This window comes from Camelus ferus, chromosome 23 (genome assembly GCF_009834535.1).
Source record: "Camelus ferus isolate YT-003-E chromosome 23, BCGSAC_Cfer_1.0, whole genome shotgun sequence".
In the NCBI taxonomy this organism is placed as follows: domain Eukaryota; kingdom Metazoa; phylum Chordata; class Mammalia; order Artiodactyla; family Camelidae; genus Camelus; species Camelus ferus.
In genome coordinates this window covers 21206704-21234071 of record NC_045718.1, presented here as the reverse complement: position 1 = coordinate 21234071, position 27368 = coordinate 21206704, and the positions used below count along the sequence as shown (strand labels likewise).

The 27368-nt window shown below is 36.2% G+C and overlaps 1 protein-coding gene and 1 pseudogene across 1 annotated transcript in view; both read right to left on the bottom strand.

Moving 5' to 3' along the window:
• Positions 1 to 25636, bottom strand: part of PPP2R5A (protein phosphatase 2 regulatory subunit B'alpha) — a 59551-nt gene extending 33915 nt beyond the window's left edge. The window contains exon 1 of the mRNA XM_006193411.2: positions 24735 to 25636. Within this exon, the coding sequence (XP_006193473.2) occupies positions 24735 to 24915 (181 nt within the window). The 5' untranslated portion in view covers positions 24916 to 25636. The remainder of the gene's footprint in view (positions 1 to 24734) is intronic.
• Positions 19028 to 19126, bottom strand: LOC116659435 (annotated as a pseudogene).
• Positions 25637 to 27368: the final 1732 nt, after the last annotated feature.

Below are 27368 nucleotides of genomic sequence, written 5' to 3'. Positions count from 1 at the left end.
GATGATAATGTCCACTCTGATTCCTATGGTGAAAGCTTCTTCACCTGGGATTCTCCCTGCAATATTAACTGATATTTTCCACCAGAATTCGACTTAGAGGTTTAAAAATGAAAATGCCTCTTGAAACATACAAATTTACAGGAAAAATTCAGAACACCTTATAGTGCTGTATTATACAGCAATTGGAATGGTGGATGCTGATGATGTAACTGTTTTTCGCATCATGCCCAGAGTATAACACAGTACCTGCTCAGTCACCTTGAAATTAATTGCAAGAGAACCCAAATTTGTGTTCGAGCAGTTTAACCCAGGACTTCTTGAAAAGAAGACACTGTATCTATTTCAAATGAATATTAATTTCTTCTAAAATGTGTATATCAATCATGAGCAAATAAGGGATGAGTATTAAAGATCCTAGTGATCGACATTTAAACGAAGAGAAAAACCCAGTCCTACACATAAATTTAGATAGTACATCTTGACCTAAGTATTAATCTGGGAGCAATTCAGACCAGTATAGTATATTCAACAATTTTAAATGTCTTAAGTCTCCATGTTGCCTCAAAGAAACTTAATCACAACTTAAGAAAATAATGTAATAGACATGAAATACCAATTTATATTCATCTCTTCAATAACAATATCAGAGTTAAGGATTTATTAAAAGTGTTCTTCTAGAAAAAGTTACTAAATCCCCAGGATAAAAAGCTCTTCATGAAAATTATTAAAGATACAAGAAAAGCTGCACAATCAAGGAATTATCTAAAAAACAGATATGCCTTGCCTTGCAAAACATAATTTTAAATTTGACTGGAAGATGAATTTTTTAAGGCATCTTAACTGTCTCCTATTTTAGGATTATCACTGAAGTTTCATCTCACCAAAAATTCTCACTACTGTTGACATCCCTACTTGGCCTCAGGTTGAAGGAGAATCAGGACAACTCTAAGCAAGTGAGGCATTTCATCTTTGAAAAACTCTTAATACAACTTTTAAAACTCACAAAAGCCCTATGAGGTTTTCCCCATTTATCTCTAAATTATTTTCTTTAACACCCAATTTGAAGATGTATCTGGCTCACACTGTAAAAAAAATACTGCTCTAAACGACCGTTTTTCAAGGTCTGGGTTGTAACCCATTAGTGGGTAGAGTAAGATAATTTTAGTGGGTCACAACCAGAATTTAAAAATATAAAATATCAGTTTATTGCATGTAAGAGTATTTATTTTATATAACTTTATATGTGAACTGAGTTGTAAAGTAAGATGTGTTTCTTATTACAGTTTACATGAAAAAAATCTGAAAACCACATGTTCTACAACATGTAAAGTACCGTACACACTTCATAGCATGTGCAAGATCACAAGAACATCTGCAATGAAACCAGGATTCAGATCACCAAGAATGCAAGAACAAGTATGACTATACTGTCTTTGAAACATTAACTGTTCCTTTAATAGATATATTTTAAATCTTTACCTGCTTAAAAATTACAATGTATATTCCTTAAAAATGGCAAACTTGTTTATCTCTTCTCCTTCACTCTAAAAGATTAGATCAAAAAAAAAAAAAAAAAGGAAAAGAAAAGAGATAAATCTACAATATCAAAGAGAATAAAAGAATGAGTCCTTAGGCAATATACTTCAACAAATTTCTGGAAAACTTAAAGTACATGAAGTGGTAAGTGATAAAACCAAAAGAGAGGAAGTCATATCCTAGAATAAACAGAAAGGGGATCACAGACAAGATTCCCATAGAACTCCATATTAGAAATGCCAGCTGAAATAGAGGACGGGATTAAGAGCTGAAAATAGGGGGGATTATATAAATCTGTTTGTGCTGAAGTTTGCCACAGCTCTCCAAAAGATAGTGAAGCATTTATGCTCCATGCCAAAAAAGAAGAAGAAAAAAAAGACACGTCTTTTCCTAAAGAAACTGAATAGTCCCAGATAAAGATTCGTACATTCTAGCTTTTAACTAGTTGCCTGCCCAATTACTCTAAGCAAAACCAGATAGTCAACAAACCCCATCCAACTTCTAAAGTCATTTTTTGCTTACTTATACATATTAATAGACTATTAAGGATCCCCAGATACTATAGGAAAGTCTATAACATGAAAGAAAACTAAATAAACAGGGGGAAAAAGTTCCCAAACAAATAAGATAATTTATCTAACACTGAAATTTCAGATGCCCAGGAAAAAAGACTAAAAGCTTTCAGACTAAAAAATTCACTCACAAAAGAACCAGAGGCAGATAGCCAACAGATTTCTTAGCAGCAAGAGTGATGCCAAAATACAACAGGGCTCTGCCATTAGAATTCTTATGCTAGGCGGGAACTCTACAACTAGCCAAGTATCAATAAAGTATAAGGGTATTATCAGACATGCAAACACTCAGAAAACTTAGCACCCTCATAACCTTTCTCAGAAAATTTCCTGAGAATACGATGCAGCAATAGGGAGAAAGAGAAAGGAATGTAATCCAGGAATTGGAGAATCAACCTGGGAAAGCAATAAAGGCCTAGAGAACAATTGGATCAGTTTAGAGCAGGAGGAGAGATGGCCCCAGAAGTCTGGTCTCTAGAGAAGGATCAATAGGATATCTTATTACATGGAGATCTGGAGGAAAAAAATTAAGAGTATGTTAAAGGTACAAGGAAAAAAGACACAATTAGAAACTCCAGAAAATACTAAAAAAACCAAACCAAACCAAAACAAAACAAAAAAAACTATGTAAGAATGGAAATAGTAATTATATTATGTGGCTCCGAAGCCTATACAGTTACACAATATAAACCCTGTTCACTGACTTTCAACTTTTAGAATTAAATTACAATTTACAGAAAACTTAGTTATGGCTATAGAAAATGTTACCAGCCTTAAAAACGAAAAGATAACTAAAGTTATAAACGAGAGGAGGAGAAACTGAGGGGCACTACCTTTCCAACCCATTTCCCATTACTCCCCCGTTTATATCCCATATTCCATTTACACTGATAACTAAAGTTCCCCAAATAGCCTGTTTGCACGTGCACTGGTTGGAATGCACGCTCCCATCATTATTCTTCATTCTCTTCAAAGGCAATAAAAACAGTGCCCATCCAAACACTAACCAATGAGTAAAAAACTTTAGCCAAAGAATTTCAAGTCTACCAGGACCATTAAATATGACTATATCTCCTGTTGTGAGACAGAGTATCAGGATATTTTAGCTTAATACCATTAAATATTTACAAAACTTCTCTTGTTCTAAATCCATGCTTATCAAGTGTAAGCAGTTCTAAAATTTGTCCAAAAATTATTTGACACTGCCTCTCCTCAAAAGGTGGAGGCTGCTTCTCTTCCTGTGAATGTGGGCTGGACTAAGTGACTTGCTTCTAGGAAACAGAATGAGTATTGTGGAAGGGATGCTGTAACTTCCAAGTCTGGGTCATAAAGATGAGGCTACATGACTTCCAAAGTGCATTCTTCCCAGAAAGATCTGGACTTACAAGAAACCTCAAGGTTCATAGAATAAACTGTTTGAGAAAAATACTACCTATGTGGATGAGTGTATAGCCTTGCTGATGACACTAACTCATTTGATATTAACAAACTTTGTAAGAATTTTAAGTAAATTAGAATCTTTAGGAAAATGCTGTAAGGAAGTTTTACATTGTACTCTTTGGTGTCAGTTTATGAAACCTATATAGAAAGACTGTACCACTAAATCAAGAGGTCTTTAAGACAAGTTTAGTTTTTTTTTTTAACATTGTACAAGTGTATCTAACTATATACACACAGATACATGGTTTCTTCTTATCATATACAATACAAATATAAACTAACCAAGCTCATGACACAGTCATAAATGCAATTTATTAATTTAGGATGAGAAATTATTCCATGTACTATGTTAGAATGTTTTAATTAGAATATAATTAGACCTTAGACAGACCTACAGGATAAACCAAATCAGAATCAGAATGATGTTTGGGATATTAATTTTCTATTGCTTAGTAACAAATTATCCCCCAATTTAGTGGCTTAAGACAACAATAATTATTATCCATCAATTTCTTTGGGTCAGAAATTCAGACAGGACATAGCAGAGGCTACTTATCTCTGTTCCATGATGTCTAAGGCCTCAGCCAGAAAACTAAAAAGCTAGAGACTGGAATCCTGTGGAAGACTAAGTCACTCATATATCCGAAGGATTAGCTGGGGCTAGTGCCAGAACCCCTACATGTGACCTTTCCATGCGGCCTGGACCTACTCATAATATGGTGACTGAGTTCTAGGGGCAAGTAATTTGAGAGGCCTAACAAAGGACAAACATAACTTTTAGGAAAAAAATTATAAAACTTTTATGAAATATATCAAAGACATAAATAACAAAGATACATCATATTCATGGGTGGGAAGACTCAACTAACCATTCTACGCAGAGAATATAATTTGGATTGCAATAGGGTGTTTTGTTGTAACTTGGGAGTTGCTCTTAAAATTCATCTGGAAAAATAAAGAGCCAGGAACAGCCAAGATAATTAAAAATCATCTTTTTAAAAAGAAGAAGGGATCAGTCATCTTAACACATACAGTAATTAAAAGTACATGGTGGTGTACAGGAATAGACATAAACACTGTTGGAGGAGAATAAAGCACTTAGAAACATGCCAGTGTACATATATAGAAGGTTAATATATAGTATAGTTGGTGTTTTTAAAAAAAAAAGTCAGCGGGAAATTTTTGAAATTCAGTAAATTATTCTAGGACCATCATATTAAAAAATCAGATCCCTCCCATACATTGTTTATAAAAATTGCAAGAAAACTAAAAAATTAAATGTCAATAGGAAAGTTGTAAAACATTTAGAATTTTATAAGCCAACTCTGGATAGTATCCAAAATGCACACACATAAAAAACCTATAAATCAATAAGAAAAAGGCAAATAAATCTATAGAAGAGCACATGAAACATAAATGACCAATAAGCATATGAAAGATCATTTAATCACACTGGTAGGCAGAAAAATGTAAATATGTATAAACTCTCTCTATACATGAATTTATGTATGAAATGCCATATATCATTTCATAACCATTGCATAAGGATGACAAAAAGTATGGGCAAGACTTCTGCTTCTGGCAGACTAACCGTCCTATAGTAAACTACTAAAAACTGGACGAAATACATGAAATAATTTTCAGATGTTAGAAAACAGGCAATATGGGACTGTGATCCCTGAGAGAAGGGGAAAAGGGCGAACCCCACAATTGTGCCAGCTCTCTATTAGCTCTTTACAGATTGCAGCATAGGGAGAAGCAATGTAGCTTCAAAATAGCAAGCACCTTTACTGAGCTAAACAGTGCAGCTCAGGGTTGACAACGTGGCTGGAATCTGCATGGAAAAGTACTAAAGAAAAGGAAACTATATAGAAAAGGGATTTTCTACTTTTCTACTTATAATGAAGTGATGATATGACTTTTGTCTTTTATTCTATTTACTCAGCAAATTATTTTTGAATGTAAAACCAGCCTTGGATATCTGGCATAAATCCCACATGATCATGCTGTATCATCCTATTTATATGTTGCTAAATTCAATTTGCTAATCTTTGAAGATTTTTGCGTCTATGTTCGTAAGGGATATTGGTCTATACTTATCTTTTCTTGTAATGTCCTCCACAGGGTTTTTAATTAGGATTTAATTAAATAGATGTAAGACTTATTCAGACTTTTGTTTCTTCTTGTGTCAGTTTGAGAAAGCTACTTATTTCAAGGGATTTTCCCAATTCCTCTAAGCTTATTGGCATTAGTATATACCTGAAAGCTATGAATTCCTAAGTAATAGTAAGGTACTAATTATTACTATAAAAAGCTAAAATTTTAGTCAACAGGGAGATCAACTTTTAGCAAGAGAAGGTTAGGAGTTCCACAGACCTGCTCTCCAGTGAAGCTGACAAAAATCATTTTTAAAACAACCTTTTAAAACCTCTGGAAATGATGCTAAGGTAAAAAAGCCAATAAGGAAACATCTAAGAATATCTATGAAAATTTGGTAAGAAAAGCCAGAGTCTTGGTATCTGAACCAAGATAGCTTCCTTCCTTCCTCCTCTCAGCTCAACTAGGCAGAACCTCCACTCCAGAGAGGTGCAGCTAAGGACACAGGGACCCCTCTACTTCCAGCTCCCAGGCAGACTGTTTCCTTCAGATGAGGAGCAGAATGCTGGCATTTCTCATTCTGCCCACAGCTACCTGTTTTTGAGGCTAAGTTCCAGGCCAGTGCAGTTGAGAAAAGGGGCTCCCTTCTTCTGCCCAATCTCTATTCGTGCGACAGAGGCTCTACTTTTGGTGCAGAACCACTGAGAACACTGATGTCCTGATTACCTTAGTCCTGCTTCCACATTTGAAGAGGCAAGCCAAAAAGTTCTCAGGCTACTGCCCCCTTTCCACCTCATGTTCAGTTCCTAAAGCAGGCTGTCCCTCAGAGAGAAGCATGTCATTTTCCCTACCCCCAGCTCCAGAGCCCTGGCTCAGAGATTTTGCCTGCGGGGAGAAGCAAGCCATAAAACACTTGCTATGACCCTTCCTAAAAGAACTGATTTCATTTGCAGTGGAGCACAGAAAAGTTCAAGCTTAAATTCAAGCTTAACCCCTCAAATAGTGGGGGTTGTGGCAAAAGGCAATGGAGAGATTTATAGATTCAATGAGGATATAAGGCTAAACTCTAGGCTGGCTAGTTTACAGGACAACACTAGGGAAAGAAACAGCTTGGAGAAGCCCTCTTGGTGTCAGAACTAATATCAAACACTAATTTCTGGAACTATTTCTTCCAAGGACCTAAATTTGATTGGACCGCTTTGTAGAACAATTATGCCCCAGAGTACTGTTGAAAACAATTAAGCAATCAGCTGAAAGTCACTGGAATTTAAAGTTGGGGGTGTGGTCAAATAAAGACAAAGAGAACTCTGTCAAAACTACTGTCATCTTAGAGTGACTACTGGCATACCCAAAGCTACACCTGGCTGAAGAACAGAGGAGGCTTAACACTGTGGTGAGGGAAAACTTCACTCAGTCACTTAACAGTTAAACAAACAAATAACAACAAGCCCCAAAGGGTGGGAGCAGTACCCAGAGTCACTAGAATATATTACCTACAATGTCCAGTTTACAACAAAAAAATTACAAGATATGCAAAGAAACAGGAAAGTATGACCTTTAAACTGACCAAAAAAAAAAAAAAAAAAAAAAAAAAGAGGCAACAGAAACTACCTGTGAAAGTAACCAGATGTTGGATTTAACAGAAAATGACTTCAAAGTAGCCATTATAAATATGTTCAGAGAAATAAAGGAAACCATGGTTATGATCGAAGAAGTAGAGATGATGTGACAATGTCAAATCAGATAGAGGATATCAGTAAAGAGAATTTACAAAAAGAGAGAAGCAAATGGAAATTCTGTATTGAAAAGTATAATAACAAAATGGAAACTCACCAGAGGGACTCAACAGTAGATGTGACTGGCAGAAGAAAGATTCACAGAATTTTGAAGATAGAATGATAGGAATTAGGAAATGTGAAGAGCAGAAGAATAAAAAAAAAAGATGAAGAAAAATGTACAGAGCTTCATGGGACATCATCAAGTTTACCAAACACACATAATGGTAGTATCATAGGAGAGGAAAGAAAGTAGCAAAACAAAAACATTTTGAAGAAATAATGACTGAAAACTTTCCAAATTTATTGAGTAACACTAACCTACACATCTAGGAAGCTTAACAAGCTCCAAGAAGAAAAAATTCAAGGAGATCCACAATCAGACTTATGACAGTAAAACTGCTGAAAGTCAAAGACAAGGATAAAATCTTGAAAGCAGCAAGAGAAAAACTAGACTCTTAAAAGGGATAAGATTAACAGCTGACTTCTCAGCAGAAACAACAGAGGCCAGAAAACAGCAGAATAACATATTTAAACTGCTCAAAGGAAAAAAAAAACAAACTGTCAACTCAAAGTCTTGTAAAGCTCTTTTAAAAATGAAGACAAAATAAAGCCATTCTCAGATAAACAAAAATTAAAAGAATTTATTGCTAGCTAGCCTTCCTTACAAGAAACATTAAAGGAATTCCTTCAGGCTGAAAGCAAATGACCACAAAGAGTAATTTAAATCCTCACATTTACAAACAAAACAAAACAAAACAAAACAAAACCAAAACAAAAAAAAAAAAACAAATCCTAAAAGCAAAGAGCAATAGTAAAGGTAATATTGTAATTATAAAAGACAGTATAGGGGGAGGGTATAGCTCAGTGGTAGAGCATTTGCTTAGCATGCATGAGGTCCTGGGTTCAATCCCCAGTACCACCATTAAAAAAAAAAAATCAAATTACCACCCCCCACCTTAAAAAAAAAAAAAAAAACCTCTCAAAGTGAACATCATTTTATATAATAAATATTTCTATGTCCCCCAAAAAAAGACAGTATAAATGCATACTTATTTCTTTCTCTCAACTAATTTTTTAAATTCTACAAAATAATACGTATATAATGTATTGTTGAGTCATTAACATATAGAAATGTAATATATTTGCCAATAACAGCACAAAGGAGATAGGTAGGAACAAAGCTCTACTGAGCTAAAGAAATAACTACTGATGGTAAAACAATACTTATAACAATGTATGGTTGGGTTTGTAACATTAATAAATTTAACTGCATAACAATAATATCAGAAAAAGGAAGAAAAGGAAATAGAGGAATATAAGAATAATAGTTCTATTATTTCACTGAAACTAAACTAATATAAATCTGAAGTTGATTCCAGTAAGTTAACATGTATATGGTCAGCCCAAGAGAAATCACTAAAAATAAGCTAAAAAGGATATAGTAAAAAAAAAAAAAAATACATAAATAAACAAACTTAAAAGCTGCATTGGGAAATATTAACTTAATACTAAAGAAAGCAGTAAAGAGAGAACACAGAACAAAAAAGACATGAGGCATATGTGAAACAAAAAGTAAAACAGCAGACATAAATTCAACTATATCAATAATATTAATTATGAATGGATTAAGCAATCCAATCAAAAGGCAGATATTGTCAGACTCGAATTTTTAGAAAAATGACCTAACTGTATGCTGTCTCCAAAAGATATACTTTAGCTTCAAAGATACAAATAGACTGAAAGTAAAAGGATGTAAAGTGACATATCATGCACACAAATCACACAAAAGCTGGAGTGATTATCCTAATATCAGGTAAACAGACTTTAAAGCAAACAAAAAAGTTTACTAGAGATAAAGTTTACTAGAGGTCATTTTATAATGATAAAATGGTCAATTTATCAGGAAGATGAAACAATTGTAAAGCTAGTTGCAACTAATAACACTTTGCTAAAATACATGAAGCAAAAACTGACAAAAAATGAGGACAGAAATAGGCAACAGGACAATAATAGTTGGAGACTTCAACATCTCACTTTTCATAATGGACAGAACAATGAGGAAGAAAATCAAGAAGATAGAAAACTTGATCAACACTATAAACCAACTAGACCTAACAGACTTCTAAAACACTGTAGAATTTATATTTACTGTAGAACACTCTACCCAAAAACAGCAGAATATACATTCTCAAGTGCACATGAAATTCTCCAGGACCAATCATATGTCAGGTCACAAAACAAACCTCAAAACATTTAAAAAATAGAAATAATACAAAGTATATTCTCTGATCACAATAGAGTAAGATCATAATGGGATAAAAAACAAAAATATTTGGAAACTCAGAAATATGTGGAAGTAATCAACACACTCCTAAATAATAGATCAAATAAGAAATCAAAAGGAAAATTAGAAGATACTTTGAGACAAATGAAAATGAAGACATAAACATATGTGATGTAGCTAAGCAGTATTTAGAGGGTAATCTACACCTATAAACGCCTATATAAGAGACTAAAGATCTCAAATCAATAATCTCACCCCTGCAATTGTAAGTGACCTCGGATATCCAAAACAATTTTGAAAACCAATCCTTTGAAGTTAGTTCCAAAAATTAGAAATAATTTCTTCCCGTCAAGAGATTAAGAAGCAGGTTGTGAGGGCAAGATACAAAACATAAAAAGAACAAAGTCGGAAAACTCATACTTTCCCATTTCAAAACATACTACCAAGCAGTAGTAGTCAAGACAGTGTGGTACTGATTGAAAAAAAAAAAAAAACCAGACATATACAGGTCAATGGAATAGAATTAAGAGTCCAGAAGTAAAACCATGTGTCAACTGATTTTCAACAAGGGAACTGAGACCATTCAATGGGGAAATTATAATCTTTTCAACAAATAGTGCTAGGACAACTGAACAGACAAATGCAAAAGAATGAATTTGAACATATACATCACACCCCACACAGAAATGAACTCAAAATGGGTCAAAGACCTAAATGTGAGAACTAAAACCATAAAATTCTTAGAAGAAAACAAAAGTGTAACTCTTTATAACCTTGGATTTAGAAATGATGCCTATATATGACACCAAAAGCATAAGCAATAATTTAAAAAAAGTTAACTTGGGACTTTTTTTTTATCAAATTAAAAACATTTGTGCTTCTAAAGACACGAGTAAGAAAGTGAATAAACAAAGCAACTTCATATATCAAGAATATATAAAAAATCTTACAACTCAGTGATAAAAAGACAACTTAATTTCAAAATGGGCAAAGGATCTAAAGAGCCATTTTTCCAAGAAGGATATACCAAATGGCCAATAAGCACATTAAAAGATGCTTGACATCATGATGACTATAATCGAAAGGTCAGAATACAAATTGTTGGTGAAAATGTGAAAGATCAGAACCCTCACACACTGCTGGTAGAAATGGAAGATGGTGGGGCTACTTAGAAAACAATGTAGCAGTTCCTGAAGTGATAAAACACAAAATTACCATTTGACCCAGCAATTCCACTCCTAGGTATATACCCTAGAGAAATGAAAACATATGTCCACCCAAAAACTTGTACACAAATGTTTATAACAGCATTATTCATAATAACCAAAAGGTGGAAAGAACTCCAAATGTTCATCAATTGATAAACGGACAAATGAAATGTGGTGCTAAAGATATACTATGAAATATAATTTGGTCATAAAAGGAGTGCAGTACTGGTCTGTGCTACAACACAGGCAAACTTTGAAAATATTATGCTAAGTGGAAAGAAGCCAGTCACAAAAAAGCATATATTATATGCTTCCATTCATGTAAAATGTCTAGAATAGGGAAATCTATAGAAACAGAAAGCAGATTAGTTATTGCTTAGGGTAGGGTGTGGGAGGGATAAGGGGCTAGTGGGGGTTAATAGAGTACAGTATTTCTTTTTGAGATAGTGAAAATGTTCTAAAATTTACTGCAGTGATGGTTGCACATATCTGTGAACACACTAAAAGCCACCACTGTATACTTTAAATGGTGAATTGTATGGTACATTACATCTCAATAAAGGTGTTTAAAAATTTTAGTATAGTCCTGGTCTCTAAAATACTTTCATATCAAATACCCAAGACATTATTGAAAGACAGCAGAAGTTTAAAGATCAAATGCAGTTTAATGATCAAGTGCCACATACTAATCACATAAACTTCATCTAAACAACACACGCTTAGAATACTCTTAATTTGTCTTCATGTTGCTTATACTAATTTACAATACTAAATTAGATTGATAGAAATTTTCATGGAATATGTAAATGAAAATTCAAAAATCACAACATAAAATAAAAGGTAATAACAATAGTTTGTTAATATGGCTAATGTAGGGTTGGTTTTAAGAATAGTTAATTGAATAAAAAAAGATTAAATTCAGTACAGTAACACAGTTTGCATTTTTTCCCTCATAATGTAGTTTTGCTGGTACTGTCTCAAATGAATCTTATCAGAAAATCTAGTTTATATTCATTTCTCTCAAGACTTCAAATACAAGAACACTGAAATTTTAAAATATTCATTACCATAAAGTCTTCCTATTCTTGCCCATTTCCATAAAAGTCAATGTGATAAACTAAACTTCTTAAGGATAACCAAATTATTTCAAGTTGCTCATTGTTAATCCTCTACTTAACACCTAAGAATAAATAGTCTGAAGTACTAGGTATTATAATTTATAACAGAAATAATAGTTTTATAGGTATAATTTTCCTTAAAGGAAAAAGGTAACATTCTCAATTACTGCTGCTGGCATATTTGAAATCTAAAGTAGGATCTCATATAGGATTCATGCTACAAATTATAGAACAAGCACCGTATCATAGCAACCCAGCAATACCACTACAGTGACACGCTGAGGATGCAATCCAAGATTCTAATTTAAGAAACTGGCACAGAATATAGGACATGTAGCTTTTTTTGGCAATACCCCTTGAACATTAATAACTAAGAGTCTAAAATCAGCTTTTATTTGAAACTTTAGAGGATCAAGCTATTATAAAGTAACAATAGAAACATTTATTAACAAATGATTCACAGCACTGTAACTAAATATGACTTAGTTAAGGCTCTATGATTTCATTAAAATTAGAAATGGTAGAAAAAATTGTAGATGCAACATTTCAGAAATTTGAATACATGCACCTACTAGTTTATGATAAAGTATTTTAATATACAAATGCATATCATTTTAAGAAAACCCCTAGAATACTATCTAAAACTTTAAAAAGCATAGTTACATGCTTTACTCAGTTACAATTTGAACGTGAGTATATCCACAATGACTGCATTATAGAAGGGTTAAAATATACTGTTCAATTTTTATTTTAAAAAATTGACTGTGTTATCTTTCCCATTCAAAAATCACTTCTGATAAAGTAGAAAAGGAATGAAGATGAGCTAGTGGGATATCTTATATAGTCTCCCTGAAATGAAGAACCTTAAGAAGCAGAACACTAAAAAACAGTCAACTAGGAGAATAAATGGAATATTTATGTCATGTCTGCTTAATTCAATTTTAATACAGAATCTGCTATTCATCAAATAAAACAGGTTTTTAGAAGCACCTTTGTTTACCATTTGGGACTTTGAGGGAACAAGAAATATTAAACAGATCTTTATAGATGAGATGGTTTTGATGGCTGTGATGAGGTTCCATCCTGCAGCTACTCCTACCGGCACCTCCTAAGAAATACCTACTACTGTGTTAAGGAAAAGGATTACCTACCGTAACAAGGTTGTTCAAGTCTCTAGAGCAGGGCCTAAAGTCCATAAACACCCTACCCACTTCCCTCCTCTACCTGACCTCAGATGGGCTTCAGGGTAGTGTTGGTGGTGCAAATCCAAGAACTCTGAAATTATATACAAAATATTGTATATGATGTTTTCTGAAAAGATGATCAATTCCTTTAATCAGATTTTCTAAGACACCCATGTATAACTTCTGTAAAATTAAATACTAATACTCTTAGAAATTATTGCCTCTTCTTTTAACATAAGGAATTTTTATAATCAAGATTTAAAATCATTTGATTCTGTATTCCCAAAAATAAAGTTTATTCCAAAACAATTCTAACTAGATTTTAATTTTTTCTTTCAGAAAAATGTTATTTATAATATTCTATTAAAGTAAAAGCAATAGGTTACAGAATGGCATACATCATATGATCTCACTAACAGGAAAACATAGGAAGATGCTCAAAATTTTAGAAGTTTCCTTCAGCTGGGGATTTTTATTTTCTATTTTCGTAAGATTCTCTTTTGACTTGTTTTTAACACTGAGTCTATAAGTTTTTACAAAAATAATAAAGCCATTATACAAGAAATAGGATACTTAAGAATATGACGTTTCTCATTTCTTAGTCTTTAAATGAGTTTATTTTAGAAAACCATGAAAACTGAGACTCACTCATGACTCACAGCAAGTATTGTATCCTAAAATAGTCATTCCTATTCCACAGGAGAAGCTACTTTCTAGACTTAAAAAAAAGCAGTTCTCAAAATATCAAAATATGTTATGGGTAAGGTCATTCAGGTGGTCCCTATTAAAAATGGAATAATCAAAGTATAAAGTACCAAAATCTGTGCTTGGGTATTTGGTAGCTAGGTAAAATCCAGGTTATTTTTATCTTTTCTACATGAATGATAGAAATTTCCTATGAAGAATATATGACTGTGAAAATTAAATGCAACTTAAAAGCATTTCATTGTTATATCTGCTACTTTATTTTCATTTTGGATTCAAATTTAGTCTGGTTCATTCACTGGAAGCACAAATGTACGTAGAAAACTACTCAAAGAGATGACATATTGTCTAATTTAAGTTTTTCTGGGGTTTTAGCAGGAGAATAAAATCAGTAAAGTGATAGATGGATTAGCCCAACTGACTTATATCCAAGTCTCAGTTATCTGGCTCCAATTTATTTTCCTCCCTCAAATTGGGAAATAATTATCAGAAAGACAGTGCTCTGTTAATGTGGTCATAGTTAAAAATTTTTTTTCAAAAACTGTGTGTACATAGCTAGTGTAGAAGGAACAGAGAAGCAAAAATAAGCAGAGTCTAATCAGTTTTTGATATTCCATAGTAATTCCATAATTCGTCAAAGCTGCTGATTACAGATTATAACTTTAAATGAGTAGAGACTCTAAATTATAAATCTAGCTCTGACACAAATGTGCTGAGTGATTAAAAGTTCACTTCATCTTGTTTCTCAGTACTCATTCATAAAACAAATATTCTCCAATCTCTTCTTCAGAAAAGCTTTACATTACTTAAAAAAGGGAAGAACAGTGCTAAAAGGGAGATCCCCAAAGAAGATCAATGAAGCATTTTTATATCAGAAGAATTTAAGAAAAAAAGATCCTCTGCTTTAAAAGGTCTTAGAAAAACCTATGTTCAGTACTGGCCTACTTGCCCAGGACCTTAAAAAAAAAAAATCAGTATTTCTCTTAAAAGGCTCTCAACAACAAGTATTTCTCCTTTGCACTGTCAGAAAATAAGATGCTAATTTTGCTTTAGTGCAGGCAATACATATCTTCAGTGTAATAAAGAGGAAGAATCAATTGAGAAGATCAAGCTATAACTGACTTGGCACAAGAATATAACCTACCTGTTTTGGTTTCTTCACCAACAAAATGCTAAATTGGGGGCTGTACGTAAACTATTAATCACAAATCATTATAAAATTGTGAATTACTGCATGACACAAAATGGTACCTTTCTTTAAATCAATATAATAGCATTTGCTTCATTATTTCATTCAATAAATACTAAAACCAAGCACTGACCACCTAACTGTTGGGAAGGAAGATAAGGATCTCAGGTCTCAGAACACTTAACTTACAGCCTAAAGACAGAAAATAGCCAATTAAGTAACTAACCTACTCATGCACCTGTCCCAACATATTTTGTGATCTACCTTACACATTTGTCAAGGACATTTTGCCATGTGGTATACACAGACACTCCACTAAATGGGGAACAGATACTCCCATTTTGGCCAGAAGACCAAGTGGCTGGCACCCATAACTATGAACATTTTCTAATTTAAAAAAAACCCTGAAAATCTTTTAATTAATATTTAGAAGTTATAGAAATTGCCAGTGGGCACTCTGTGATTCACATACACAAGTCTTTGATATTTATACTGAAGTTTTCAAAAGACATCTTAAAATCTCTAAGCTATTACTCTGGATTTTCCCTCTTTATCTGGTTCCTTCCCTAATATATTCCTTCTCAGCAGCGGCAGATCTATCTTCTCAGCTGGAAAGCAAGCCAGATCACCTGGGAATCATTCTTGATTCTTACCTTTAGGGAAAAGTGTCCATCTCCCCCAAACAATTCATTAACAAGTTCTAGCTGAGCTATATTTTGAATACATCTCTTTCTCTCCATCTTTACTGTTACCATCTTAGCCCAAGCCATATCATGCCTCATCTAGCCTATTAAAACAACCTCCTAACCGGTCCTCTTTCTAAAATTCTTGTTCTGCTACAATCCATTCTCTACCCAGCAGCTAGAGTGATACATTTTTTTAAAAATTATTAAGCTTCCTCAAAGAGATATCCATACTTACTGACTTGGGCTTTCTCAACTTCCATTTCACTTCTCACCTTACAGAAGTCTGGTCTCAAGTCTACCAATCCTCTGAAAGGCCTTACGAGTCACAATGTTGCCTGAAGACTACTAAACCCATGGAAACTTCATTTCTAATCTGTCAACAGCTCTTCTCACTGTTACTAGCCCCACCCCACCCCCATTTAAAAAAATATTCTCTTCCCCTGACTGCCTTGTCTCTACTTTCTTTCTTTGCTTCCACCCAAGCTGCTGCTCTTGCCTCATGGTTGCTCCTTTTCCTTTCATCATCAGCTAAATGATGGTACTCTTTGCCTTTTCTTATTCTATACATTTTCAATGGGCAGTTGCTTCTACTTGCATCTCTTCGAACACCACTTTTACTCTAAAGCTCCTAAATTCTTATTTCTAGCACAGATCTTTTTACTTAGCTGCATACCCAAATATCTAACTTTCTACTTCTATTTCCCACAGGCACTTCAACCTGTCCCACATGTACAACCGTTACCTAGTTTTTCAAATTAGAAATGTATCATTATTGATTCTTCCTTCTCACCATATCATCCTGCCTATGATATCACTCCATCCCCATTTAGACAAGGCTAACATCATCTCTTGTCTGAATTACTATGCTAACATCACCTTATTCCTCACTCCCCTCTCCCAATACCCTCTTCACACTAACGTCAGGAATAAATGCAGGACATGGTATCAAGACTACGACTTAAGACTCTTAATTGTTACTCCAGTATCTTCTTTAGCCAGTTCCCTACTATAATATTCTTTATCACAGCCACATATACTGCTGGCAGTTACTGAAAAATGCTATGCTCACTCACCTCTGGAGCAACCCATATTGTCCTTTAGGTAGACCTCTTAGACCCCATCTAACACCTCTGGCCTTTTAAGTCTTAGTTTACCTGTCACTTTCTCCAGGAAGCTTTCCCTGATCCTTGTCCCTCACATACCAAAACTAAGTTGGGTCCCTCACATACCCTCCTGGCCTTTTACTGCTTGCTTTTATCACATTTACCACTAATTGAAACTGCTGTCTTACATGTCTATATTTACCCTACCAGACCATAAGCTCCTAGAGACATTTAATTTCAAAAGAAAAAGCATTCATCATTTTATTCACTTTGTTAAATAAAGTTTTAATCTCTACAATGGTTCACCTAAAATTTAAGTATTCTGAACATCAAAAGGGGGAATATTTCTGCATTAGATTTTTTAAGCAAAGTATGTATCTAGTTTCACAGCAGACAAACAAAATCTTTTTCCTCTGGCTAATTAAAAGAAGAATGGCAGTGCAAGGTAAAAAAAAAATACATTATGTCAGTAGAAGTTATATCTTATTTTACTTATGACTTCAACAGATGTTTATCTTTAGAAAAGTTTGTCTGAAAATTATGTTTTAAAAAAACCTTTGCTAAATCAAAATTCAGAGCTTATAACAAAAACTGTCTCATCTTTTTTACTTTATTAATTCTGAGGCATAGGATTAACAATGAATTCAAATTATCATTTTCTGGTAACAGTTATAGTTCTAGAATAGTTATCAATGAGTGTGACTCAAAGGCAAAATCAATTAAACAGAGAAAATGTATCATTTTTGAAATTATATTTAATATTTATACTTCTGAACTACAAAGTTCTAAGCCCAACTATAAGCAAAATCTGAGAGAGTATCTAAGAGTTTAAAAGCCCTGTATTTTTTCTCCTTACCTTAAAGAAAGCTTTTCTGATGAAATGACAAGCTAGATACTTATTTAGAACAAGAGTGAAACCCATTCCCAGTGAAGGGAGATTTCTGAGGTCCCATTCAGCACTGGAAGGCTCAATTTGATATAACAATACAGTAAGGTTACAGTATATGCAATTAACAACACCATTCCAGTAGGAGGAGTGTGTCCCCAAGAAATTCCTTGCCTTCAGTATCCAAGCTAGAAATAGGTTCTCTGAATTATGTGAACCTATCATATTCAGCAAACTTCAAAAAAAAAAATCTTAATAGGTTACTTTAGGAAATCTGATCAAAACTGCAGGATTTCTAAAATTCATCATTACTTACTCAAAACACCCAAACAAATTCCTTCAGGGAAGAGTTCAAAAAGATACACATAAAAAGTGGTTTGAAACTGCTTATTAGTTAATATCCTGCTTAGACAAGTAGAATTTATTTCGCATAAACCTAGACTGTCATGTAAAACTCTTCTAGCAAGGCATTTAGGTTCCTTGTTATTTAATAATGTACTAAAAGTAATTATATATTTAAAATTTGTTCCTTTCATCTCCTTCAAGGACCTCCTTATAAATAAAGGTTGTATCTCAAATTTAGAAATGACTGTTAACTAGTAATTTCAGTTTACCCAACGTTTATATAAAGATGTCCATGTCTCAGAGTCAACCCGTTGTTATTTACTATCATGGTATTAGAAACCCAGGATTCATTTACTTTAAAAAACTTTGAATCAGATTTATTAAACATATTAAAACAAAAAAAGGAAACAGAAGAGAACCAATCTGTTGGTAGATAACATAGAACATCACTGAAAAAAAGCATGATCAATAACTGGGGATGTGTGTAAAGGGGGCAGGGCCAACAGACAACCAACAGGTAATTTCTTAATCAAAACAGTGACTCTCAACATGACCATACTTGTTATGCACAGAATACTGTATTTGGTACTATAATAGGACATGAAAACACAGACGACTTCTGCTTTCACAAAAATTTTACCATCTCATTCTGGAGGGAGAAGATCACCACATAACAACTAACACTGACTCAAAACAACAAATCAACAAATGCAGGTATAATTCAAAGTGGTTAGCAGAAAGGCCAAAGACAAAAGAGGGGGATATGGAATATGAATGTTCCCAGTTCCTTGCTGCCCTACCTTCAGTAAAAAGCTGTGATTAAGATTAAGATGACAGATGTGAAAATATTCTGAAGAAAAACATTTTTTTTCCCTAAAATGCCCTGTTTATTATGCAAAAATATGGAATGCATCATAAATCTGTGTGTCACCCTTTGTCAGGGGCAAAGCTAATCTTCTATCATTCCAGTTTTAGTACATGTGCTGCTAAAGCAGCCACCAGAAATATATTACTTGATGCTAAATGAATATAAGGTATGACCAAAAACAGTTAAGGAATGCCTCATTTGTTCAATACCTAATAGTCAACATAATACAGCAGTAATATTAGTTCTAAATCTTCAAAAGGCAGAACAATGCTGTGAACATACAGCAAATATCAGTTTTACATTCCAAATTGGTTAGGATTATCATACTAACCTGAATGATGGGATTGAAACTAGGCAAACTGCTATCATATGTTCTCACTTTTACTTGACAGCTCAACCACAGCTCCAGAAATCAGGGTAGAGGGGGGAAACCTGACCACCTTGTATCAAAGGAGAATAGTTGAGTTTTAAATACAACTACAGCAAAATCCAATAGAATCAAAGCATCACACCTAAAACTACAGAATCCAACAGCACGGTCCCTCTTCAGGAAAGCAGCTGATTAGCCATAGGGGGCAGCAAAGTTAAAAGAGTGAAAAGTAAATAGCAGGAGGTGAAGCGAGGGCAGGAAATGTTAATAGGCTGAGTAATGAGCCATGAGTATTGAGGGAAAAGGACAAAGTCTCAATTAATGAATTAAATCAATAGACAGATAATGCCAAGCCACTAATTCTCAACCCTGGCTGTACATTAGAATCATCCCGGGAGCTTTCAAAAATGCAAATACCTGCATACTACCTTAGGCATTGATGTTTTTTAAAAGCTCTCCAAGTGCACAGCCAGGGCTGAGAACCAGAATGCTAAAACACATAAAAACAAAAATAAGCTAGTCTCTATCCCCAGCTTTTAACAATTTGAAAAGTTAAAAAAATTTTAAATGCATAAAAATCTTATTTTTGTTAATAAACCTGTCTTTGTCATCCAGAGAGGGGAAACAATTCATTAAAGACTAATTCATCTTTGTGATTTTATCAAGGGAAAATGTTATTCTGATATGCAAAAATGATTAAAATGAAGTTCAAAGGGGTTAACCAACTAGTCCAAAGCAACTGACTCATCAATGATGCAGGAAGACAATTTAAGTCTACTATTTACTGGATGGTACTCTATCCCAATGATCATACTATTTTACTTAAATACATTTTACTGGATTCTTAGTTTATAGGCACTTCATAAAAGGATCCAAAATTCAATTAAGAATCAGGAGAGGTAATAAAATTGGGGGAAAAGAAATCTGACCTTAAATGGGAATTCTGAAGATATTACATTAGACTTAAATAGAAAAGTTTTTCCTTCATGTGAGGGCCAGCAACGGACACCACATCAATTTCTCTAGAAGTATATCCTAAATAAGTTTTTAAAAACTTAAAAATAAGTCTACTGGAAGAAATATATAACTTTCAGAAGATAGTCCTAAAATGACTAAAATGTTATATCCCTTTGCAAGCAAGTATTTTTAACATATTGAGATAAATTTCAACTCTCCTTTAGTGCCATTCCAATTACAAAAGTGGGTTTTGGGTTCAGACAGAATGATACTAACTTTGAAAAAAATTTATCAGCCTTAAAGTTGAGTGAGTAGTGTCCCCCACTAGCACAAAAAAGTTAAGTTAGTTATGAAATTTCAGATGGTGTGTTTTTGTTCCAGTTATCCTAGAAGACCACATACACTGAGAAAAACAAACAAATTTTCCCTAAAGGTAAGCAAGAGACTTCAAATGAGCACCACTGTTACTGGCCTCAATATCTCCAGCTTCTAAGAATATGCCAACCAAGAAACTGAGGAAATTTGGGTAGTTCTTTACCTCATCTGAATGGGACTTTAACCTCAAAATCAGTTTCATTCTGTTCTTTGCTATTTACTAGCTGTCTCTTAAAGAGAAATGCACATTATACAATTTTACCAGTTGATTTCTCTGCTTGATAAAAAAAAAAACTTTGAACTACAGCTTTCAATATTTTAAATAATCACTCTACCTTATTTCCACTTCCATGCTTATGCTGAGGTTACAGCTTCACCTCACTTCATATGAATCAGATCTGAAAACTGATTATAAATATATATACTCAGCACACTAGGAACATTTACTATTTATGTAAATCCTTCATTTAAAAATAATTTTAATCTGGATTTTCAAATATCAAAGAGAATGGGAACTAACATTCTTTGACTGCCTATTTTTAGGCACTAATTACATTATTTCACTTAATCCCCACAATCCTGGGGAGATCGAAGGTATTATCCCCATTTTACAGATAAGGAGACAACTCAGTAAGATTAAAATCTTACCTTTGACCCAGGACTGACTTCAATGGTCCAACTCTATCACACTGCTTCAAATGTTCATAAAGCAGATTAACAGCAAAAATACTGAAATCATTTGACCTGGGTACCAGTGTCAGTTGCAACACCATCCAAATAAATAATCACAGGCCTGAAATAAAGCTGTTTAAGCCTCAACTTTCTCATCAATAAAATGAGAATAATACTGGTCTTGCACAGAGTTTCTGGGATAACCCAATGAAAGATGTTTGTAAAAATACAATGAGCTGTGGATTGTCATACAATATCACCTCAGCAGGTGTGAAAAAGCAGTGATTAGGGGTTACACATTTTTTAACTGTTTCACTTATTATGAATAATCCTGTTTTTATAATTTAAAAATAGGAAGAAAAGTGTAAAGTAATTTGCAAATGCTAAATGTTATCTAACTGTAAGGCATCTACTGTTTTACCAACCCAATCGATTTAGAGACTCACACAAAATAAGTTAGATAGACTGAAAAACTTCCTGTTAATAGATTTTTTAAAAGCTCAAGGTTTCCTAACTGTTGGCTACCAAAGGAAAAGTTTAAGGTACAAAAATTAAGGCCTATACTACTGTAAATTTAAATACAGGAAAAAAATGGCAGAATATTTCTTTTATTTTCTAATACCTAGTTCTCAGAGGAGCTTGGAGAATTAACATAAAAAAAAACTTCAAGTATTTTGAAAAAAATATTTTTAAGCTATAAAATATAAGGCAGTTTAATTTTTCAAGGCCCACATAACAGTTTCTCATAAAAAAATCCTTTTAACAAGGTTTGTTTTTAAATACTTTGTATAACAGAACAAAATTTTCTCTGAATATTTTCACCATTAAAATCCTGCAACCCACTTACTAAATTATTTTGCACAAATAAACATCTTATAGATGAAAAAGTGGGATTATTTTGTTAATCCTTACTCATAGCATGCTTTGAGGAAAACAGCTGGCACCTTTCCAGTTTATATCCACGTGGACAAAGTGTAACATAAGTAGATTGGTATAAACACTTAACAGATCTTGGATGCCCACAGATACCACAGGAAGATAATATTTCAGAGCAGGAAGAAAAATTCTCTTTCATGCACATACTACAGGGCTTTCCACTGGTTTTTGTCAAGGCCACAAATGGAAAAAACTACTACTGACAGAAAAAGCACACAACGCTGTGGTATCAAGTCCACTGCCAAAGTACCAAATGAAGGAACTGAATTTTAAAAATCACCTTTCAAGTATTTTGGCATCTGGAGTAAAAGTACTTTTTTCCTAGCAGTGGGTAATCCAAGTAAAGATCTTATTTTCTCAATTAAATTTACTTTAATTTATCCTAAAAATGTAACTTTCCTTACAAAGAATACTATATTTTTATGCAAAATATACAGAATAAATCTAAAGTTCCAATTTTACTTTTTTCTCTATTAGTGAAGAAATACTATAAAACATCCAATGGCACCTTCAACTTGTTGAACTATACACCAAGTAACTTAGATGATTACTGACTCTGCCAGTATTTTTGCCAGGCTTTTAAAAACAAAATATATTAAAGCTGCAACTCCTGGTTTGAACCAACCATATGTTTAATATTCAATTATTTTTACTAAATATAAAGAAATATTATATTAAAAAGGACAACATAAGGAATCACAATATCTTACTAAAAAGCAAATTTTAAAAAATGAAAGAAAAACACTGGCACCAAACCTTCCAACTGCAAAAATAATCCGACAATTTCATGAAAAAAAAAGTAAAAATAACTATGATGTTTTAGTTAAGTTTAAAATTGAAAATTCAGGAAGAGCAATTCAATGTCTTAATAGAGAAGATGATATTCTTGTACAGCTATGGTGTCACTCAAGAATTAGAAGTCTTAACAATACCTACCATTGTGGTCTATCATTGACCATGATATGTAAATTTTAACAATTTTTTAATGCTGAAGAGTACGTGATAAATGCAATACCACAGGCTACACATATCTTAAATAAAACCTTTCAATAGTCAGTTGATTCTGGCTGCAGGATGTCCTTAATTTACAAGCACCCCAAGAGTCAGGGCAGTGTAGGATCTGAATGGGGTTCCAGAGCTATTGCAGGTCAACTGTGATTTGATCTGGGGTTTTCTTTAGACTCCTAGCCAAACTAAAGTTGATTCGTAGGCCCAAAGACAAACCAAAACCAGACTGGCCTTGGAGGGGAAGCTGGAGCTTTTAAAAAAAAAATTGATCTCAAAATCTGCTGAACATTTATCTAGTTTAGTATGAACTTTTCATTTCCTGGCTTTGCAAAACAAATGATCTAGATTTCTATCAGTTTTCTTTTGTCGAAAAAAAAATTTTTAAATGCTTAGGAGCATTATCTACGTGTTCCATGATGATTTCTATCTCAAAAAAAAAAAAAAAAAAAAAACCAGACATTAAAATCACAAAAGTAAAAGGTAGTACTTCACAAAGAATAAACTAGAACACCAGGAACTAATTTCTTCTTTTTTTTAATCCTCTAAACCTAGTGGGAAAAGTAAGTGAGCCAAAAGGAGTGCCAAGTTCTCCTGCAAGGCATTAGGCACGGATACCAATTTGAATTACTGTACAAACTTACAAAGTCCCTGGAATCACTGCTTGGCGAACTATGTTTCCATTCCATCGCAAAGCAACACTATCGACTCTTTAATACTTGTCTAAATTTACCGTGTGTATCTTCTCAGACAGTAAGATTTTAAGTCTTTCTATTCTTTGGGCTAAAGGGTAACATTTAAATCTTAAAAGAAAAAAAAAACAGGAAACAAAACCCCTAATGACCCAGTAAGATACTATACTGGTCAGGTGTTTAGGCTTTTTCTTTATAAACAAATCTAAAGGCCAGGTAACTCAACCGGTGCTTGCATTAGGATTCCTGGTCTGTAAAACTCTTAGGAACGATCAATGGGAAGGGGAGTTAGGGAGAAGGTGGGCACAGGCACTTTATAATTGGAAAAGTAAAGGACTAGCTAAGAGTGGCCGAAAAGAACAGGTCGGCAGGTGAGACAAGTTGTTAAAGCAAGATGGGGAAGGGTAAGACTCGGGGAAGAGTGAAGAACTCTACCACGCGGGACGCAATGGGAGAGTTCCAATCGCCAGGGCAGGTAAGCGAGCGCACAGGTGTGGGCCTCCTTCAAGATGGGAATAGTTAAGGTGAATCCAGGAGGAGTAAGAAGCCAGACTCTTTAACGTCGAACCTGTTTGAATCAAAGGGGGAGGACGCCAAGGCACCGCGGGGAAGTCGACTCGCACGCTATGAGCCTCAGCTGGGCAGAAGGAACCCCCGGGAAAAAATGGCTCTGCGGGCGCGGAGGCGAGTCCCCGCGCTCGCTCTCGGGCTGCGCCCTGGGAGGTTACCTTTGAGCTGGGGCAGAGGGTGCAGCTCCGGCTGGCTGCCCTGGCTGCGGAACTGCGACGAGCCCTGCGAGCGCTTCTGCCTCTGCGCCTTGCGCACCGATTTCCGGGTGAAGCCGTCCACTTTCTCCGCTGCCGAGATGGCGGCGCTGGCAGCCCCCGCTGGCGGCGACGACGACGACATCTCCGTGGCCCTGGCGCTTGGCAGCTCCGGCTGCTGCTTGCACGGAACGGGCAGCGGCAGGAGGAGGAGGCGGGGGAGAGGCGCCCCTCCGCCCCGTTCCCCCGGCCGCACCGCCCTCCCGCTCCCGGGCGCCGCCGAGCTTCTCCTCGCCGCCCGCCGACGCCTCACGGCCACATCTCACTGCGGGAGGTTCCTGGTCCCCGCCGCGCGGCGAGCTCCCGGGACTGAAGGAGGTGAGGGGCGGGGGCGGAGCGGGGTGAAGAAGTTGTTGACTCCGGGCGCGGAGAGCGGGTGGACGGGAGCCCGAAGTTTAGACGACTGAGGCGAGGGCGCCGGGTGCGGACGCCGAAAACGTTTCTCGTCCCTGCAGCCCGGGTCGCCAGCCGGCCAGCCCGCCAGTACCTCAGTGGCCGCTGCCAGCGCAGCCCGCCCTGCCCGGAGCCTCCTGCTGAGGCGCTGCCATAGCGGGTCCCCTCCAAGCCGCCGCCGCCACTACCGCCGCGGTGCCCGCTCTTCCCTGTCAGCGTCGGCCCCTCATCTCCCGGGGCGGTGACCCGCCGCCCCGGCCCTGGGCGAGCACACACACTGGCTCCTGAGCGCGCCAAGCCGTCCGAACCCCCTCCCCCACGCGCCCTTCCACCGCCCACAGAGAACCCCCGGCGAGCGACCGCTACAACTTGAGAAGGTGCTGGCTAGAGGCAAGAGGGGAGTGTTGTGTGCGTGTGCGCGCCCGCGCGCCAGGGAGCGCGGCCCGGGGGCGGGGCCTCGCGAGGGATGGGGAGGGAGGAGTTTGACTGACAACTTCCGCGGGGTCCTGCCAGCCTCTGGGATGCTCGGGAAGGAGTAAGGGGTGGGAAAGCATGCCAGCTCCCTCAGCCAATCACAGGGCTAAGCGGCAGGAACTGGGTGAGGCGTGGCCTCCTGCAAGGTCTATCAAGCGGGGAGGTTAGGCAGAGGGATGGGGCGTGGTTGTGTGACGGACGTCGGCCATAGCCAATCGTAAGTGAAGGCGGCGAGCGGAGTACCACTCGCGTCACAACCGTATAACTAATTCTCTAAGGGTTGAGGGGAGGTGCCCCTCCACCAGCGAGTACCTTTGCACGCCTGCGCGACAGCTCCCGGCTATAATTGCTGTCCTGACAGCCTAAGAGAAGACCGGAAAACTAGAGGAGGGAGTTTAGAGAGCGATATAGAATCCCTTTCCCTTCCGTCTCCTCTCTGCTGGCCAATAAGGAACTGAAGCGACTGGTGGGGAACTTGAGGGCTGGGGCGCGAAAGAGCGCCAGGTGTTGCGTCACTAAAAGGGGCGGAGCTAAGGTGGGGTCGGGGAACAAGCAGTGTGATTGATAGGCGAAGGAGCCCCGCGGAAGGCGAGAAAATGAGCTTGTCCAATTGGAGCGAGGTTCTGGACTCTTGGGCGGACCTTGGAGTCTCACTGGCCGTAAGCCGCGTTCTTGCTAGTTAGAGTAAACTTGTGGCTCACAGGTGGTTCTGCCGCCGCATCCCGAGAGCTATTCTAGCGCAGGTTTTAGGCAGTCTAGCATCTACTACTTCAAAGAGTTTCCCAAGTCCACACCCTCCAGGCAGATGTTTCTCATTCCCAATTGAGTATCCTGCTAATTTTCACCCCTTCTTTAGCCAGAGAGACCTTCAACTGCTCCAACAGGACTAGTACAGATTCACTGATGGGTGGTTTGTGGATTCGGAGGCTTGCCATTTAGACTTACTGGAATCTCTTACTTGTAGATTCCACTCAGATTTTAAACTTTTTAAGGTCAGGGGCTGATCATCTTAGTTTTCGATGCAGTACTTTGTGTATAATGATGCTTAATAAAAAATAAGTGAGCTGAACAGTCTGCCTTCTCTTTTGGCTTGGAAGTTTTGCGCTGCTGGACCCCAATCTCCATTTTCTCTCCCACAAGCCCCAGATCTTTCCCTTTCAACATAATAAAAAATAGCTGCCGTATAGTTAAGCAAAACTACCTGATGCATATTTACAGGAGATTCCAACTTTGGGTAGGATGTTGGATTCTAAATCTAGAACCAAACACCGCCTTAAAATATTTCCTTCCTTAGATTCACTGAGTGGTGAAATTGTACATCAACCGCGCAGTCGAGGAGGTTCAAACTTCAGCAGCGTCTTTTAACACCTTTCTCTTTCTCATCCAAACTCCAGATCGTGTTGAATCTACCTTTACAAACGATCAGACCAAGCCTTCCTTAGGATTCACTTAACTGATCACCAAACATAGTTCAGGCCCTCCAAACTCACTGCTAGATCAGTCTTTTTAAATGCCACACTTATCTTATTGGCACGTGTGAAGAACCACCCAGGGCATACAGAATAGAGTCCCAATCCCAGGCTCTCCACAGTCTAACTCATAGCTGGCTTTCCAGGCATAAGTTCTGCTATGTCCCTACACAAACTGGTTTTTCAATTCAGATACATCATT